The sequence below is a fragment of the Limulus polyphemus genome, unplaced genomic scaffold (assembly GCF_000517525.1).
Source record: "Limulus polyphemus unplaced genomic scaffold, Limulus_polyphemus-2.1.2 Scaffold155, whole genome shotgun sequence".
NCBI classification, from domain to species: Eukaryota; Metazoa; Arthropoda; class Merostomata; order Xiphosura; family Limulidae; genus Limulus; species Limulus polyphemus.
In genome coordinates, this window is record NW_013665765.1 from 177,039 (window position 1) to 194,606 (window position 17,568).

At 32.5% G+C, this 17,568-nt stretch overlaps 1 protein-coding gene across 4 annotated transcripts in view; it reads left to right on the top strand.

The window, feature by feature from the left end:
* The window catches only part of LOC106476339 (cyclic AMP-dependent transcription factor ATF-6 alpha-like), a 39,360-nt gene extending 22,475 nt beyond the window's left edge, over positions 1 to 16,885 (top strand). For 2 of the 4 annotated variants that reach the window (XM_013937000.2, XM_022381257.1), the window contains exons 8-12: positions 1,668 to 1,768; positions 2,208 to 2,636; positions 3,655 to 3,772; positions 6,722 to 6,806; positions 11,887 to 15,504. In XM_013937000.2, coding sequence (XP_013792454.1) covers positions 1,668 to 1,768; positions 2,208 to 2,636; positions 3,655 to 3,772; positions 6,722 to 6,806; positions 11,887 to 12,140 — 987 coding nt within the window. In that variant the 3' untranslated portion in view covers positions 12,141 to 15,504. Of the gene's footprint in view, positions 1 to 1,667; positions 1,769 to 2,207; positions 2,637 to 3,654; positions 3,773 to 6,721; positions 6,807 to 11,886; positions 15,505 to 16,388 lie in introns of those variants that run through there. The other 2 variants (XM_022381254.1, XM_022381260.1) reach the window with 2 other exon arrangements.
* The last annotated feature ends 683 nt before the right edge of the window (positions 16,886 to 17,568 follow it).

The window sequence follows — 17,568 nt, forward strand, 5'->3', positions numbered from 1 at the left end:
ATATGAAAGTTACATTCAGGTTAAGAAATGTTCATAATATCTAGGCATTTATCTCGTACATCATTTTCTATTACATGTGTATATTTATTAAAAACTAATGTTTTACAGATTGCAAGAATAGTTTCTCGACTGTTGTTTCTGTGTATTTTGAAAATACAACTTCTGCATTAAAACACTTTTGTCTGTGGAAATTTATAAGACATTTTCTAATAGTTCATAAATTTTTGTTACATTCATTAGCATTTATGGAATCCATTATCTTGATATATAAGCTTCATATCTATAGAATATTCTTGAGTACTTACTTTCTGGCTATTGTTTTAATAGTGTGAAAACTCTCTTGAGACTTATCAGTGATATATTTCAATCAGTAAAGCGACCTGGCATGGCCAAGTGGTTAGGGTGTTTGACTCACAACCTGTGAGCCATTAGATCACTACCTGTCACTAAATATTCTCACCCTTTCAACTGTGGGGACATTATAATGTGATGAACAATACCACTATTTGCTAGCAAAGAGTTGCCCAAGTGTTGGTGGTGGGTAATGTTGACTAGCTGCTTTTCCTTTAGTCTATGATTTCAAAATTAGTATAACAGATAGCCCTCATGTAGCTTTGCATAAAAATGAAATAAACAAATAACCTCTCAATAAAAAAAAGTTTTAGAAAGACTCATTTTAGAAGACATCACTTTTTCAAGTCCTGCCATTTCTTTCTCTTTTCCTAGTTTGTTACAGTTCCTTGAATGTGGTTCCTTTTTATTTTAAATGCTTCTAGCAGTACATTGATAAAATTGATGATTTTTGTTGTGTGTATTTTCATATCTTTGGTTACATTTCAATCAATCAAGCATAAAATATCCCATTGTCCCTAGGCTGGGCATGGTCTAATGGTTAGCATATTGAACTGTGAATCTTAGGATCCATAATTTGCTTTCTGTTGCCACAAAATTATACTCCATACTTTGAGGTCATGAGTGTGTTATGTGTGATGGTCAAATCCCACTATTTCACTTAGAGTAGCTCAAGAGTTGGTGGTGATTGTTGTTGACTAGCTGCCTTCCCTTTTATTTTGGCAGTTAAAGATTAGGAATGGCTATTTCAAGTGGCTCCTATGTAGCTTTACACCACTATCTGAAACAAACAAATAACCTAACTAAGTAATATTTTTTTCTAACACATGCCCTTGGATTCTCTATGACTTTGACATGATTATTTCTCCTTTGATGTACATAAATTTTGCTTGATCAACTTATAAGGGTTTTGAGTGATTCTCTAATTATCTCTAGATGCATTTTGAAAAAAAAAGTAATAAAATGTTATATAGGTATGTGTTACTCCAGATGCAAAAGCTTATTTTTAATGGATCATTCAAGAGACACACAAGTTAAAATAATATCCTAATTTCCTCAGTTTCTTGTTTTTTCAACTGTTGTTTGAACATTCAGTCAGTCATTTTTTTTTTCTTTTTCTTATGTTTAACACCAGTGTTGAGGAAAATATAAATGCTTTGTTGTTCTTAAGAATGAAAATTGTTCGTAATATCTGTATGTAGACATTTGTGTTTTACAAAACCGTAATGAATTGTTAATAAAAATGGCATGAACAAAAACATAGCTAAATTAAAAGTGACACTAAATTATTTCTTTTCTTGTTTTGATTTTCACAGAACGCAGATCTAAAGAAAAGACTTTTGCCAAAAGACATAAAGAAAACAACATGTGTGATGGCAGTGATATTTATGATTACACTTAATCTTGCTCCATTTGGGTAAGGAGAACATATAGTCAACTTCATTTAATGTTTACACTATTGTGTTGTAATATATGATTAAGTTATTGAATTTCAGTGCAAGTGGTGTTTCTTTTCACTAAAGCTATTAATTATTTGTCACCCAATGGCTCAACAGTAAAACTGAGTGTTTACAGTATGAAAAATTGTGTTTTGATACATATGGTGTATAAAGCACATAGAACCCATTGTGTAGCTGTGGGCTTTAACAATAAACAAACAATTTATTAATTATAGCTCTAATAATTGTGAAAGATAAAGTTATTCATACTTTTAATAATACTAATTATTTTTGTTTGTTTCCATTTGTTATAGAAAATTTTACTAGTATTGTGAAAAAAATAGAAATAATTGATTTGAAATATTATTAAAGGGGCAATTTCAGTTTGTTCTCAACTTAAGTACCTTATTTTTTCAGTGGCTTATTTATGAGCTCAGAGAATGAATCCAGCTCAGCACCTGCTATTTCCCGTCAAACCACAGGTAGATCATTGTTATGGAAACCTAGCATTAATGAAGATAGCTTAGAAGATGTTGTCTCTGGTTTTCTGGATAAGAAGAATTTATATAATAAAATTCAAACTTCCACCTCAGATTCTGTCCCAGAAACCCACAACATTTCAGCATCCCTTATGTGTCCCATGTATATCAATAAAACAGAATCTTTGAGATTGGAAAATGAGCTGCTTGGTTGGGTTCAAAGATTAGAAGAAAAGAAAAAGAGTAGAAAGAAAGTTAAAAAACCTGAAAGTCCCGAAGAATTGTGGTTAAATAAACCAAGACAAAAAAATCTAAAATTTTCAAAATGGCTAATGGAACATAGACACAATGGAGAAGATAGACAGAGGTAAACTAACCTTTTTAAAGTATATAGATTTTATATTCATTCTGTCAGGGATTTTTTTTAAATTGTTATATTTACCAATGATATTACAGAATATGTTTGAGTTTGCTTCACAGAGTACTACCCAAAATTGTTTCATCAATGTTTTTGCATCTTGCAATGTAAAATAGAAAAATTAAATCTTCTCAAAATCGACACATTACAGTCATGCATTACTTTCAAAAACAGTGTTGTGAATATTTAAATTAAATCTTTATCAACAGTAAATTAATCCATTGAATTTTTATAATTTACTTGACACTGATGCTCTGTATAAATTGCACGATAATTCAATTTCAGTGAAAATTAAAGTTAGATTTCCAGAAGTGTTCTTGGAGCAGAATCCAATTATATGCTCATGCTGTTGACATTCTTTTTTTTTGTTAGTCTTTGTTACTAGTATTGTGCATTTTTTCATATTTATAAACTAAAATGTAAAAGAAAAAAGAAATTGTATTTATTAGAACATGTTGACAACGTCTACTGATTAACCCATTAGCTTAAGGCATTCATTTTTGCATTTAAATTTTACAATCTGAGCTACTTGATAGTCATTTATCAGTTTTATTTTTGCTGCTGGTGTACTTGTGAAATAACATGGAATTAAACTAAGCAAATTATTCTCTCAATAACTGCATAATATACTAAGGAAAATTTATTTCAACTTAATTTATTGAAAATTTTTTCTGTCATATTTGTGTGTATGTGATAGGTACTTTTGAACATTTTTGTTTGGGTATTACTCTGTTAAAATGAAAAGTATGTAAATGTTATATATATTCTTCTTAGTTATGCTTTTTTGCTGAATATTAGGGCAACTGTAAAATTTTAAAAGAAAAAAACCTTTGAAAAACTAATAATGAGAATGTTACACATTGTAAAAATATGGGTAGTTGTTTTATTCAAACATTATAAATGTATTATTTTAAATACAAAGTAAATGTTATGTTTGTGTAATAGATTTGTATTAATTTTACTTCAGCCACTTTCAAAGGCATAATGAGCTGCAAGTTTATCAGAAGCCAAGCAAGTCATACAAAGATTTATTTGAAGCAATTCATCGCCGTGATGATACTTTCTACTTTGTATCTTTCTCAGGCGTAGGTTCCTCATGTTATTTTTGTTCAGTAGTTGTTTATGGAAAATAATTAAGTCTACTAAAATTTAATCATTTAAATATTTTGGTTATCTGGTTTTATAAAAGTATATTTGAATTGTTTTTTTTTTTTAAATTTAACAATGTTTTATTTCAGACAGTTTATCATAATTTACTCAGTAATTTATTTTTGTATCTCCCCAGTTAAAAACAGTGCATATCAAATTCTTTAAACAGTTAAAAATGGTGTTTCAGCTGTTTTGTATGTACCTCATATTGTCCTCTATATTTTCTTTTACTGTTCTTCGCAACATGAAATTTCTGATTTTATATAGCTAGAAACATTCAGTTTTGTTCTTTCTTGAATTAACAACAGTTTTAACCATATTTTTATTTTAGTAGCTTTTCTTTTGACCATTAATAACCATACTGTGGGTATATGTATTTTTTGCTGCTTTATTTATTAATAATCTATTTCACTGTTATGTTACTACATATTGTATTTCTCATATTTTAATTTATTAACATTTTTTAAGCACTTTACAATATTTGACCATAGTGTTCTTGGAGTTTTCTTAGTATTTTTAAAAACAATGTATTTTATTGTTTTTAATTTCTAACAATAACGTATTTATTGTTGTAATTAGTGTGAACTAATTAGTCATTCTTTTTTATTTTTTCCCTCAAATTTTGATTAAGAGGTTTAATTTACACTATCACTCTCATTATAATACTTTCATATAATTTGAACTGCAACATACAGCAGTGTTTCAGCTGGCCCAGAAAAAGTTTTAGCTGTTTAACTAATTGTCATACATTTTTTGTTGTTTATGTCAAAAGTTGTAAGGTCTAATATGCTAAATTAGACAGTTTAGTAGAGCCACTACCTAACATCATGCCGTACTAAGTTTTCTTGTAATAACACTGTGAACTCAGTTTGACATAGACTTCATATGATTTCAGAAGATGTCTTACTCAGTTGAAGCTAATTGATCCAAGAGTATTCTTGTATTTGGTTCACAGATATAGGCCAGAGAATTATGGCTGCAAATGTGATGTTAAACCTATTCTAAACATGCTATATCAAATTTGAATTTGATGATTGTGTTAGCCAAGGAAGATGACTAAAGTCACAGGCACATTATTTGAACCATTTTTAGACTATATGAATGCTGTAGATTGTTGTATTATTGAATTGGAAAACACAATTGGTAAAAACGTTTATGCAGCTTTTAATGTTAAACACCCTTCTGAAGGACACAAATGTCCAATTTCTGCTAAAGAACATTATCCACACCATTATACCATCTCCAAAAGCTTGCACAATAATGTGCCTTATCAAATCCCATGCACTCAATTATTCATTGTCCACAATTTGCACCATGTGCCATTCACATTTAAACTAAACTATTTCTGGACTGATCATTGATTTCATGAAATATGGTTACAGATAGTTGAATTGTGAATTCTGTTGAAGGAATTGATCAGCTAAGCCACAGTTTGATGTTTGTTGCATTTTACAAGTTTGTTCAGTTGTTTTTTCCCTCAGTTAGACACCAACAGTTGTGGCTATAGAGTTTGTTAGCAACAGGTTTTATTCCCTTTGGATTTTCACAAATGAAAGACTATAGTAATGGGTGTCTTTGAACAATCAGTTGAAGAAACTGTCTTTGACAGTTACCTGCTACTAGCTACTAGATTTTCATCTACAATCTTACCTCTTTGAAAGCAAGAGATATCCTTGCTCATACAGCACCATCTTGTGGACTAATAATGATATGATTAAATCTCTGCATGTATAGAACTTAAGCAGTCATCTGACATATCATATCTGGTCAATGTGTGTTGTGCCCTGATGGTTGAGCAGTAAGCTTAAGGATTTAAAACACTAGATGCATATATACACCTGGCTTAAGCTGGTTCAGTAAAACAAACACACTTTTGTTGCTCACTTCTGACATCATTTTATTATAATTATTCACAGAAGATAAAGACATAGTTAATATATTTGAATTATCCACAGAAATGTGGACTTGTCCATTATCTTGACTTCAAACTTGAACTCAACTTAATAATATTACAACAGCAGAGGCTGCTATTTGTGTACTTTAGAGAATGGGAATCTTGAAGGTATGTATACTGAACACCCAAGGTGGGGGAACTGTATATCACAAATACTAGTTGCTATTGATGTGCATCTTTGCATACTACATCAATGAATCTTGCTGATGCATTCTTTTCATCATAGTTACAAGCTAAAATTAATTATAGACCTAGTTATATATTTTTGTATAGATTAATTTTTATATTTTAATCTACAGTTGTCTGGGAAAAGACTAAGTAGAATTTAGCTTATGGGGGCAAAAACTGAGAGATGCATTGTCTTTAACTTCACAGGATAATTTTTAAAGGCTTTTTTTCAGCGAAAAAAGTCCGTCCTATATGCCGTAAAACATGGTAACTATTTTTTGTTAAGACTAAGCTGTAGGGAATTTTAGCCCTGGGATGTATAAAAATATGTAAATTCTTAACTTTCCTTGATTATTAAAGGAACATTCCAGATTTGAAGTTTGTTGTATAGTACACTACTAAAATGTAGACTAGTATGTTTAATAGCTGATTTTTCAGATATTCTGTTTTTCCATGTAGAGAATTATAGAAATTACAAAATTGAGGAAAAAACAAGACAATTGTATGTTTCACAAATACACTATTTATTCACGACCCTGGAGTTTCACCTAGTACCAATATTTTCAAGTATCAATTATAGAAATATTATACTTCTATAACTAGCAACAAATTTTTAATGCTTTGTTTATGAGTTTAATGTCATGTTACTAAACTATTAAACTAGCTTGCTTAATACCAAAGTATTTAACTCTTTCTTTTTCTGTGATTTTGATGAACATAATTGACATGTATTTTATTTATTCTTTGTCCCAACTGAAAACAGGATCACCTGCTATTACCAGCTACTGCCCATAACCGTACCTTACGTCCAAAAATGTCTCTTGTGATGCCAGCCATGACCTTTAATGGTAAGAATCTTCAAGATCTGAATGTAACAAGGTTTTATGACTATTGAAAGTTGTTTTTGTTACCTTGGAGATGGAAACCAGTCATGGTCAAGTGGTTAGCTAAATCTGCAGGTCCATCATTTTTGTTCTGTTACTGTAAAAAAAAAAAGCTATGCTATGGTACTTACCTCCTTTCACAAAATTAGCTATTCTCGTTCAGTGCTGCCCTCTATATGCGAACTTTTTCTTTACGCGTGGCACAAGCCTTTTGCCCCCCCCTTCCCCACTTTTGGAGTTGCAAGATTACATTATGTTTCTCATGCAACTCATCATGCGTCACCTCCTCACCAATAGGAGTATGACATGCTCATGTGACTCCCTCTACAAAACCATCACTTCTCGTTTGGCAGCGCTTGTGTTCTGATGTGCTGTTTTGTTTAATGCTTCATGTTCGATTTTGTTTCCTCACGAGGTGGTTATTTTTTAAATTAATTTACTTTCATTCAGCCTGTCTCTTGTATTAGTATTTATCAGTTAATTTTAGTCACCTTATTTTCTACACTTGAATTTGGTGAACTTTTCTGTGTAATAAATTCCAAAGTTAACATTACTTCTTAGGGGATTACATCAGCGACTCGCATTTTTTCTTAGGCCTCAGGTGTGGGTGACCTGGATTTATCTGCTTTTATACACTGGGAGATCGAACATTATATGGGAAAACCTTTGTTCCCAGACATTATCCAGGTTGATCCTGTGCAGGCTGATGAGGACTTCAATCGTCTTTTTCCACCTCCAGATTTTGCCATTCCTTCCCATTCCCAACTTGATGAATCTACTAGGCCTAATGCAGTCTTTATGGATTTTGTATCTTAGGTTTGTGATGTTTTATCCCTTTCCTCTATTTCATATGCACCTTGACCTTCCTTATTGCATGAACAATCTTCCCAACCCTTTTTGGTTTTTCCTCCCTCACCTGATATTCGGGTTCATGCTGATTACTTATCCTTGCTATCAAGCGAGGGGATTAGCATGCCATCCCTCTGTGGACTTTAAATCAGTTTGTACTTTCCCACCATCGTACTGACTATCCATTTAAACCAGCAATTGTTAGGTTCCTTATTGCCTACTTGGGGGAGTTTCTTTGTTGTTGGGACCTTATAGGTTGTGATGCTGTATTGTCTCGGGTCTGTTTACCCTCGACATATCTTATGGATTTACATATGGCCCCATTTCTGAGGCATTACGTTTCTGATATGGTCCCAGAAATTATATAGCATCGGGTGACATTGGTCCAACAACAGTCCATTCTTAAGAATATCGTAGCCCATTTGTTTCAGTCAGAGCCTCATATGCCTCCAACTACCATTTCCCTTCCTTCCCCTTCCCAACCTTTACCTGTCCATTCTACTCGGGGTACATCTTCTTGCTGGTTTCCTCGACGATGCACTCCCATCAACACCAGTACCGGTGACTACCCAGTGTGTTCAGGTCTGGTGGGGGCTCAGCTTTTGGAGTTTCGTCATCGCTGGCATTCCTTCATCAATGATCAGTGGGTGCTTCAGGTTCTGTCAGAAGGATTAGTTGTCCAGTTTCTTTCCCCACATCTCGTCTCTCCTTACCCTGTTTCCTTCCCTCCTCCTCAAGATCCTGTGACCAGCCAGTGTCTGTTAGAGGAAGTTTAGGAACTACTCTTGCAGCGAGCCACCGAACCTGTTCCCCATCCTTCCCAAGGTTTTTATTCCCGCCTTTTCATTGTCCCCAAGAAAACCAGTGATTGGCAGTTGGTAATCAGCATATCTCGTTTGAACCACTTCGTTTCACTATCCCATTTCACCATGGAGTCTTTTCTCACCCTGAGATGGACATTTTCTCCAGGGTTGTGGATGACCAAAATGGATGTCTCGAATGCTTATCTACATATACTGATATCACCTCATTCTCATCCTTATTTTTGGTTTGTCCAACTCAGGGTGGCTTATCAATTTCGGGCCCTCCCCTTTGGACTTACGTATTTGGCTGAGTAGTCTGAACTTTTGCTCAACATCTCCATGCTCTGGGGCTGCAATTTAATTATTATATAAACGATTGGTTTCTTCTGGTTCATTCCGAACAGGAATTGGCCAATCATACTTGGCAGCTCTTTTCTGTGGTGGCTCGGATGAGCTGGTTGATCAAACTGGAGAAGCCCTTCCTCAGACCCACTCAATACTTGTCTATGTAGGGGTCTTTTTCAACACTCATATCAGTCAGGCCCAGCCTTGTCCTTTATGACTTTGTTCAATGGAACTGTTGGTTCACTATGCCCTCTTAGCTCAATCACTTATTGCTCACAAGGTTTTATCACTTTTGGGGATGTGGTCATCAATAACATCACTGGTTCTCTTCAGTCATGCCCATATGAGATCCCTTCAGTGGGCGCTTTATGATTGATGGAACCTTAATGTGGATCCTCTTTCCACACCCATTACCCTTCCTTTTTCCCTGCAAGACAATCTGCTTGGTGGTTGGACAAAGACCTTATTTTGGCGGGTGTGCCGCTTCCTCCCAGATCTACATCTTTTCATGGATACTTCCCTTCAGGGATGGGGGAATGAGTCAATCACCAAAAAGCTTTGGGCCGTTTATCTGAGGACATAAGTACTTTGCATATAAATGTTCTCGAACTTCTAGCCATACATTGGGCATTGCATCACTTCCTTCTTCTTGCCCAACATTGTCTAGTGATGGTTCATTCAGACAATTCTACAGTGGTGGCACATATCAATCATCAAGGGGTGCCTGGTTCAGAAATCTGTGTTTTCAGACGTTGGATCTCTTATCCTGTGCCCATGCACATCACATTCATCTTATTGCATGTCATGCGCCGGGTGCTTTCAATCTGGTTTGGATCGTCTGTTACGCCCTGACCGGATATATCTCAAAAAGTGGTCATTAGATCCTCTCGTTTTCATAGTTCTTTGCCATCAGTGGGGGTTCTTCCCACATTGGATGCCTTTGCTACAGGACTCAACAACAAGTTACCTCTCTTTTGGTCACCTGTACCTCATCCCCAGGCTCTGGCAGTTGATGCCTTCAGCCAGGATTGGTCACAAAAGTATCTTTATTACTTCATCGGGTGATTTCTCTCATCCACACCACTCCTTGTCAGGTTCTCCTGATTGTTCCTTATTGGCCAGCTCAGCCACTGTCTCCCTACCCTCTTTGTCAACCTTGGTCACATGTCCTTCATTCCACTCTTCACATTCTACATCTCCATGCCTGGCTTTTGTCCAGTCCTTGGTGAGAAGATCCGGTTTCACATGTTGAGTCGCATCCTTGTTAGCTGGTTCTATCCATACATCTTCCATCGAAGTGTACCAACGCAAGTGAAAATGAAAGTATTCTGTTGTTGATTTACAAGTAGGGGGTTTCCTGCTGACCAGCCTACTGTGGCTTTTCTTGTGGAATTTTACACTTGACTCTTTGACCGTGGGTCTTCGGTCTCCTCACTTTTGGGATATTGGGCGGCCTTATCCCATACCTTCGATACCATACAGTTTTTACTTCCCCTTTCCTTACCATGCTCCTGCATTCCTTCCAGATATGTTGCCCTCCCAGGTGACCTGCCCTTCCAGATTGGAATGTTAACCCTATCTCTACGGGTCTTCCTATGGTCATGGGTCAAAGACCATTTCATTGTGTTTGTAGACCCACATTTAAAATTTTATTGAACTACTATTTAAGGAATATATGTCAATAAGTTTGGTATCAAATTCTAAATTATAATTCAAATCTTATTATGATCCATTAGTTAATTTCTTAATTTGAAAGTAAATATTAAAAAAAAAACCTAAATATTGTTTTTGTATGTCACATGGTATGTGAATGCAGCATTGGTTCAAATTAGATGTTTGTGATGTCCAAATACAAAGTCTATAGTTTCTTACGAATTAAGAACTCAAATTACTGATATTAACAAACTAGAATATAAAATAAGAATCACTTATTTTTCTATTTGCTAAGATAGTGGTCAAGCTGAATCAAACAGTGCCCTTCCAAAAATTATATGATATGATATATAAAGCAATAATAAAACTATTCCCAATTATCTATTAATGATTTTGAAACTGTGTAATTCTCATTTGGGTACAATTGAAAAGATCTTCATTATCTTTTTTTTTTTAAATAGCGTGAATAGCTGTAAACATCTAGTGTGGCATCAGTGAAGTAATGAATTAGATAAACCTAAACAAAAAAATCTATATAATCTGAAGATGGATTGATATTTTGTTGTTATGTATAAGATAATATTTTAAGTAAATTTCTGGGCTGTATGTGATCTAGTGGTTAGCTTGCTGAACTGTGATCTGAGGGTCCCTAGTTTACATCCTGTTGCCACAAAAATGTGCTCCACACAATTCAGTTAAAGTAGATCAAGAGTTTGCAGTTCGTATTGTTGAATAGCAAAGGGTGTTGATTCTGGAGTGGCAAGAGGGTAGTTACCCCATCAGTATTTTTTTCATATATCAAGTTTAATTTTTGTGTATGAATTTGTTAATTTTCAAATGTAAGGTTAAGTCATATATTGTACATTTCACTCACTCTCTCTCTAATTGACAATACTGTCAAAGTTCAAAGTCCAGTGTAGAATCTATTGTAGAAATTTCACACACTTATTAAGAAATAATTATGTGTGTGTGTTAGTGCTTTTCTACATATGTAGTGATAAATACAATACATATTTATGAATAATTGTTTCTTTATCATCACAACATATTTCTTGGATCATGCCTCTGTGACTAGCTGTCTTTCAGCTCAAAATTAAGGATAGGCAGCAAAGATAGCACTTGTGTAAATTTCCCAACCTTATATTAAAATATCTATTGTAATTATTATTATCCAAGAAATTACTTTCAGTTTTTATTAGTTTCATATGCTGTTAAAATTTTTGCAAAATATGGGTAATTATTTTCTTAGAAGTGTAATGAACAATTTTTTTTTCTATCCTTTTATATTAGAACTTGGATTAATCACATTGACTTACTTGGTAGTATATGTATCTAACTATTGACAGTGTAGACTTTCATTTCAACTTATTTTTACATATCTTTCCAATATTTAGAAACCATGGAGCATCCTAAAGACCATGTGACCATGATGCAAATTGATTGTCAGGTAATGAACACTAAATTAGTGTACATAAAAGAATCGGCCATCCCAGCACACATGTGGCAAAAAGAGAACTATACCAGTTTTGAATCATCCCTTTCTCAACCTTCTAGTAGAGGTAATAATATTGAACAGAGATACAGAGCTCATAAAGGCATCAGAATAAAACAAGCTGATAATTTTAAATCAAGAAACAGGAGACCATAATGTGGAAGCTTTCAAAAAGAAAAGTTTCAAGTAAACAGCTAATTGGCCAGTGGAAAAAACAAACAAACAAAACTACCAAATAACAACAGTGCTGTAGTCAGAAAATATGCTAGTTCATTCTTATTTTCTTAACTGTTCAATATCTTTGTTTTGATGGATTGTCAGTTCAGGGTGTAAATTTGTAAACTAGGGTTTTTTTTGTTTGTTATCTTTAATTTGCTTCATCACTTTTGCTCTTTACTGTAAAAAAATATGCCATGTTTTGAGAAAATCATAATTTAGAATGCAACTCTGACATTAAAAAAAAATCAATGTACAGTAACAAGATACTTCAGTTTTCTGACACTTCCTTACAATCTGAATAAAAATTATCTTGCATGTTCTGTATGCTATGAACTACAGGTTTCTGACACCTTTGTGAAAAAAACAACAACATTATTTCAATAAGTTGTATTTACAAAGTTGAAGTTTACTAATGTTTTTTAACATTCAATCTGCAATTCAGGGATATATGTTTCGTGGGCTGGTTTTCAAACAAAGCTTTCCAGTATTTTCTTTTTTTATATTCTGAATAGAGATATGAAATCATTGCAACATCTGGAATCTGAATTGCCTACCAGCATGCCTGAATTCACAATAGTTTCCAGGCTATGAAGGGAGTAAAACCCATATCCCATACAAAACACAGTAGTGGCCAACTGTGTTGCACAACACAAGATCTGGTTCCTCAACTATATAAAGCCAGTATCTCTGTAATTTTTGTGAGTTCCTTTAACAGGGATGACTAAGGAATGCTCAAGAGCTAAGAGCAGTACCTGTTTGAAATGAACACTTCTACTAATAATGGCTGGAGACGCTTGAATGGGTAATGAAGAAAAACTTATATTAAAGTTTTTCTTCATTACCCATTCAAGCTGTCTCCAGCCATTATTAGTCTGAAAGTGGGTTCCTCGTCACCGAATTTGAACACTTCTACTGTTTTAAACAAGAGGAACACAGACTGGCCAATCCTTTAAAATCCACATCTTCTTGCCCAAACACTGTTGAGAGTTGAGTTGTTTTGGTATTATAGCATTTTTTTTAGGTTAACAGAATTGAGCTATTTATCATAGTAAATATTTTTGGTTTTAACTTGAATACCAGAAACTGTGACACTCAATTTCCCAAATTTGGTCTCATTAAGTTGCAGACTGGGTGTTAAATCATTATAAAATCAAGCAAAGATCAAGTTTTTTCTTTGAGCTATCTGTTGGCTCATTAAAGAGTAGATTAAACACAGATAAGATAGAAATGTAGATGATTCTCAATAACTGAAAGCTTCTTTATAAATTCCATTACGTCAGGTATCCTCTAATTGTTAATTTTACGATATACACACGCACAAAACATGAAACATTATTACACTGCTTATTAAGACATCCGTTTATATTGAGATTTATCACCCATTGATGCTTAAGATTAGAAGTTATTACCTTAGAAAAGATAGTTTAGAAGTTTTATCAGTTATCACCAAATGTCATTTAAAAAGAGGTAAAGAAATAAACAGTAACCGTGTTGGTAAGTTTAATGTACGTAATGTAATTGTTTGTGTCAACACAAAGATTTTTTTTTTATAATATCCTTTTGAACAATTTTCATTGATGTAGTTTTTGTGCATAGAGTTACAATTTGTCAGTAAGGTGTATACAGTAATTTCTAATTTATGTGTACAAATATAACAGTAATTTGTTTAATATAACTACTGAACATTTAATCACTATTTATTGTAAAAAGAAAAGAAAATTTAAAATATTTTCAAACTTATTTTACACTGACAGAAGAAAAAATATCCTCTATAGATAGGTAAACGAAATATATAAAACAAAAGGTCAATATCCAGAATTATTTATAATCTCAAAATGTTGCTATATAGGTTTCAGTTTTTCTATTGTTGTAACTCTCTCTCTCTCTCTGTATTTTTCAAAACAATCTCGGTTTATTGTAGGTGTGATTCTTCTCTGTATTGCATATGAAATGTTTGTTAACTTATAGCTAGATAGAATATTATTGAAACTGTGAATCAGTTGAACTTACAGATTCTGTTCCTGCCGGTGGTATGGCAAAAAGTTTTAGCTAAAGGTTAAGTGGAACATTATTATGGAAAATGTATGAATCTAGCTCCTCCACGATCACTCTTCATGTAAAACTTCAACATTTTTCTTCTAATCTTACTTTTTTTTTGTTTACTTAGAAATGAATTGAGTGATTTATAATTATTTTGTTTGATTTCTGCATTTTAAAAATTCAGACAAATCTTTAATTACTTTAAAGAAATTTAAATCATCATAAATATTCATACTGAAGCTATCTTTTAGTTGAACTTCGTATATATAGTTTATGACATCAGGAATACTTAGCATGATGTACTAGAATGTTAGCCCCCTTAAAATATTTTCAAATTTAGTTAAAGAGAAATCACTCAACTCTCACGTGTATACATTTTTTCTGAATGTGACATATGTTGTTAAGAGGACACGTTACCTAACATTGCTTTAAATTGGATATCGGATATAAATTGGATTTTTTTCTTTGTTTTTCAGTGGTTTCTTGGATTCATGATTAAAAATTCACTTCTAAAGTACTCATTTCATAAGGTTTGACTTTTCATAATGTTGATAAATGAGAGTTTTAACATGCATCAGTAATTATCATATATTTTTTATTGGTTCACTAGATTTAAGAGGAAGAGAGAAAAGTTTGTCTAATTTTGAAAATTTTACAAATTTATAATAGTATTGTTGGATTATGTCCTTATATGTTTGTTGAAAAGAGTTATTTGATAAAATTTTTCATTTGTTTTAACCTTTAAGAGCAAAAAAATATATATGCAACAATATTTTTTCCTCATAACACAAGCTGCATTTCTTTTCTTTGCATTTTTTGTCCTGTTTTATATTTTCATGTCATGCATAGTAGTATAACACTAGAACTGCAGTACTTAATTTCACAGCATTTATTAGATGTGTCGCAGCTTCAGCTAACTCGTACGTTTTTTTCACTGGTGCTTCTCAAGTGTGTAACTGAGAAAATTATACCAAAATAGATATGGTTAGTTGTTATTTATGGCTCAGACATTTTTATTTAGCAGTGTTAGTAATATAAAAAGCTGTGTGTTGTGAAGTTATATTACAAAATCACGGGAGAAAATGAAACGAGGGATTTAGATTAAGTACTATACTAACAACAGATGAATGTAAAAATTACATGTTCAGAAGGGATACATTTGCATTTTTGATCTTGAGTTAATGAGGTACAGATCACAAAGAATTATAATTGTACTCAAAATGTTTGATAATCAATTAAATAAAACACCTGTGAGTTTCTATATGATTCATTGAGTAGTTTGCACATTTTTTCTAAGAAAACAAAATTTATTCCCAAATCTTTGATACTATTTTTTGTTCTTGGTGATATTGAATATAAAGTAATATTCATGTAAATAAACAAAATATTTGTATCATTAGTTAAAGATGAAAATTCTATCGTAACTATAGTGTATATGGTTTTCGTTTTGTATTAACAATTTACACGTGACGTGTTTTTTATGCAGCACCAATATTGCATTAATTACTCATAGTAACAGTATACATAATGGAAAAATCCTGTTTTATTAATGGGTTATTTGTCATTATCTTTAAGTCATATCAAAATTTTAATTTTGTTATTGATATCTGTTCTGTGAAAGTCATTTATATATATATAGTAATGTTTGTGAAATGTGTGTTTTCTATATCAGTAAAGAAAGTTTGTTAATTTCCTTTTTTTGTGCGTGTGTTGGCTGTATCCATTTTTTTTTTGTATTAGAAACTAAATTTTAGCAGGCTTTTGTCATACAAGTGTTATATATCATTTATTTTTGTGTTGTTTGAAGTTTGTGGTTAGGGGTGAAAAATTGAAAGGGGTAAACATTACTATATTAATCAATCTCTAACATATAATGGAATGATAATAATAGGATAATATAAAAAACATTCAGTATTTTCAAATCTTTTTGGCCAACTTTACAAGTTTCTTATAAAATGTTAATTACATTTTCCTCCCGATGGCTCAGCGGTAAGTCTGAGGGCTCATAACACTAAAAATTGGGTTTTATTACCTGCAGTGGGTAGAGCACAGATAGCCAATTGCGTAGCTTTTTTCATAAAAACATAACACAATTTCCTTGAATCAATGTAACACATTTTATAATTATTTTTTTTATATTTGAAGATGTACCTGATGGTGGATTGCTCACCATTAGCTCATGTATCATTCAACAAGTAGTCTCTGGCTCATCACAACATGATTAGTTTGTTAATCTGACTAATTAGCCAAGTAATTGTTCTCTTGTTTTTTGTTTTTTTTTTAAATCTTGATATTTCATTTATACAAAAAGAAGGGCAAGCTGATGAGTTGACCATCAAATCAAAGTGAGTTTTCCTTACCTAGAAACTAAAGTAAGCTTGATACTATGGGCAGTCTGTTGAAATGTGAAATTCTAGTCTTCTGTGATTGTGAATCTAAAGTTTTGGGACATTTGTGAGTGTGTGGCATCATTTAACACCTATTCATACCACTTACTCACTTTGTCTGTTACTGGCAAACATGTAATGATTTAATAAGTTTTTAGATTTATGTAATATTGAAACTGTACACTTGATAGTGTATCCAATTATATTTGTATGTAAACCATTGTTTAATCATTTTAATAAATGTTGAGAAACATATCTAGTTGTGGTTGTGCATGAAACAAGAATTAGATAAGAACGTTAACTTACGAGAGTTTTACCAACCGTGAGTCATTTTTAGTTGAGAAACAATTGGTAAAGAGTTCAGTACGACTAGATTTTGATTGTTATAGCTATATATTTGTTTAGTTTATGGACCAAAGTAAAATTTGTTAGACCAAGCATTGTTGGACAGTGGTGTTTCAGAATAAAACATAAGGTTAATTGTTTCTTTCAATTACAATAAACCACTTTTGGCATTTGAAAAACCCATTAGCAGCCAATACAGTTAAGGCACCAAAACCAACTAACCTTGAGTTAATTACACAGGCCTGTGAATTTCAACTTCATCAAAGTTATTTTGGTTTTAATAATGGATTTTCCATAATTCAGCTACGCAGAGTTCAAAAATAATATTCATTTTTTTCTATCACGTAATAATTTTTTACAAATCGAGAAGAAGAAAAACTCTTACTTAGAACAAATTATTATTTTGTATACCACAATGAACATTTCTTATTATTATCTTTGTTATGTTTGGGTTCTAGAATGTTCGATAAGACTCTCACATTGCAACTGGTCTAAAGAAATCTATAGCTAGTGGTTTTCAACATTTTAAGCATAACAGAATGTGACTCAATTTCAATGAAAATGATTCACTTGTGTAAAAGTACATATGAAAT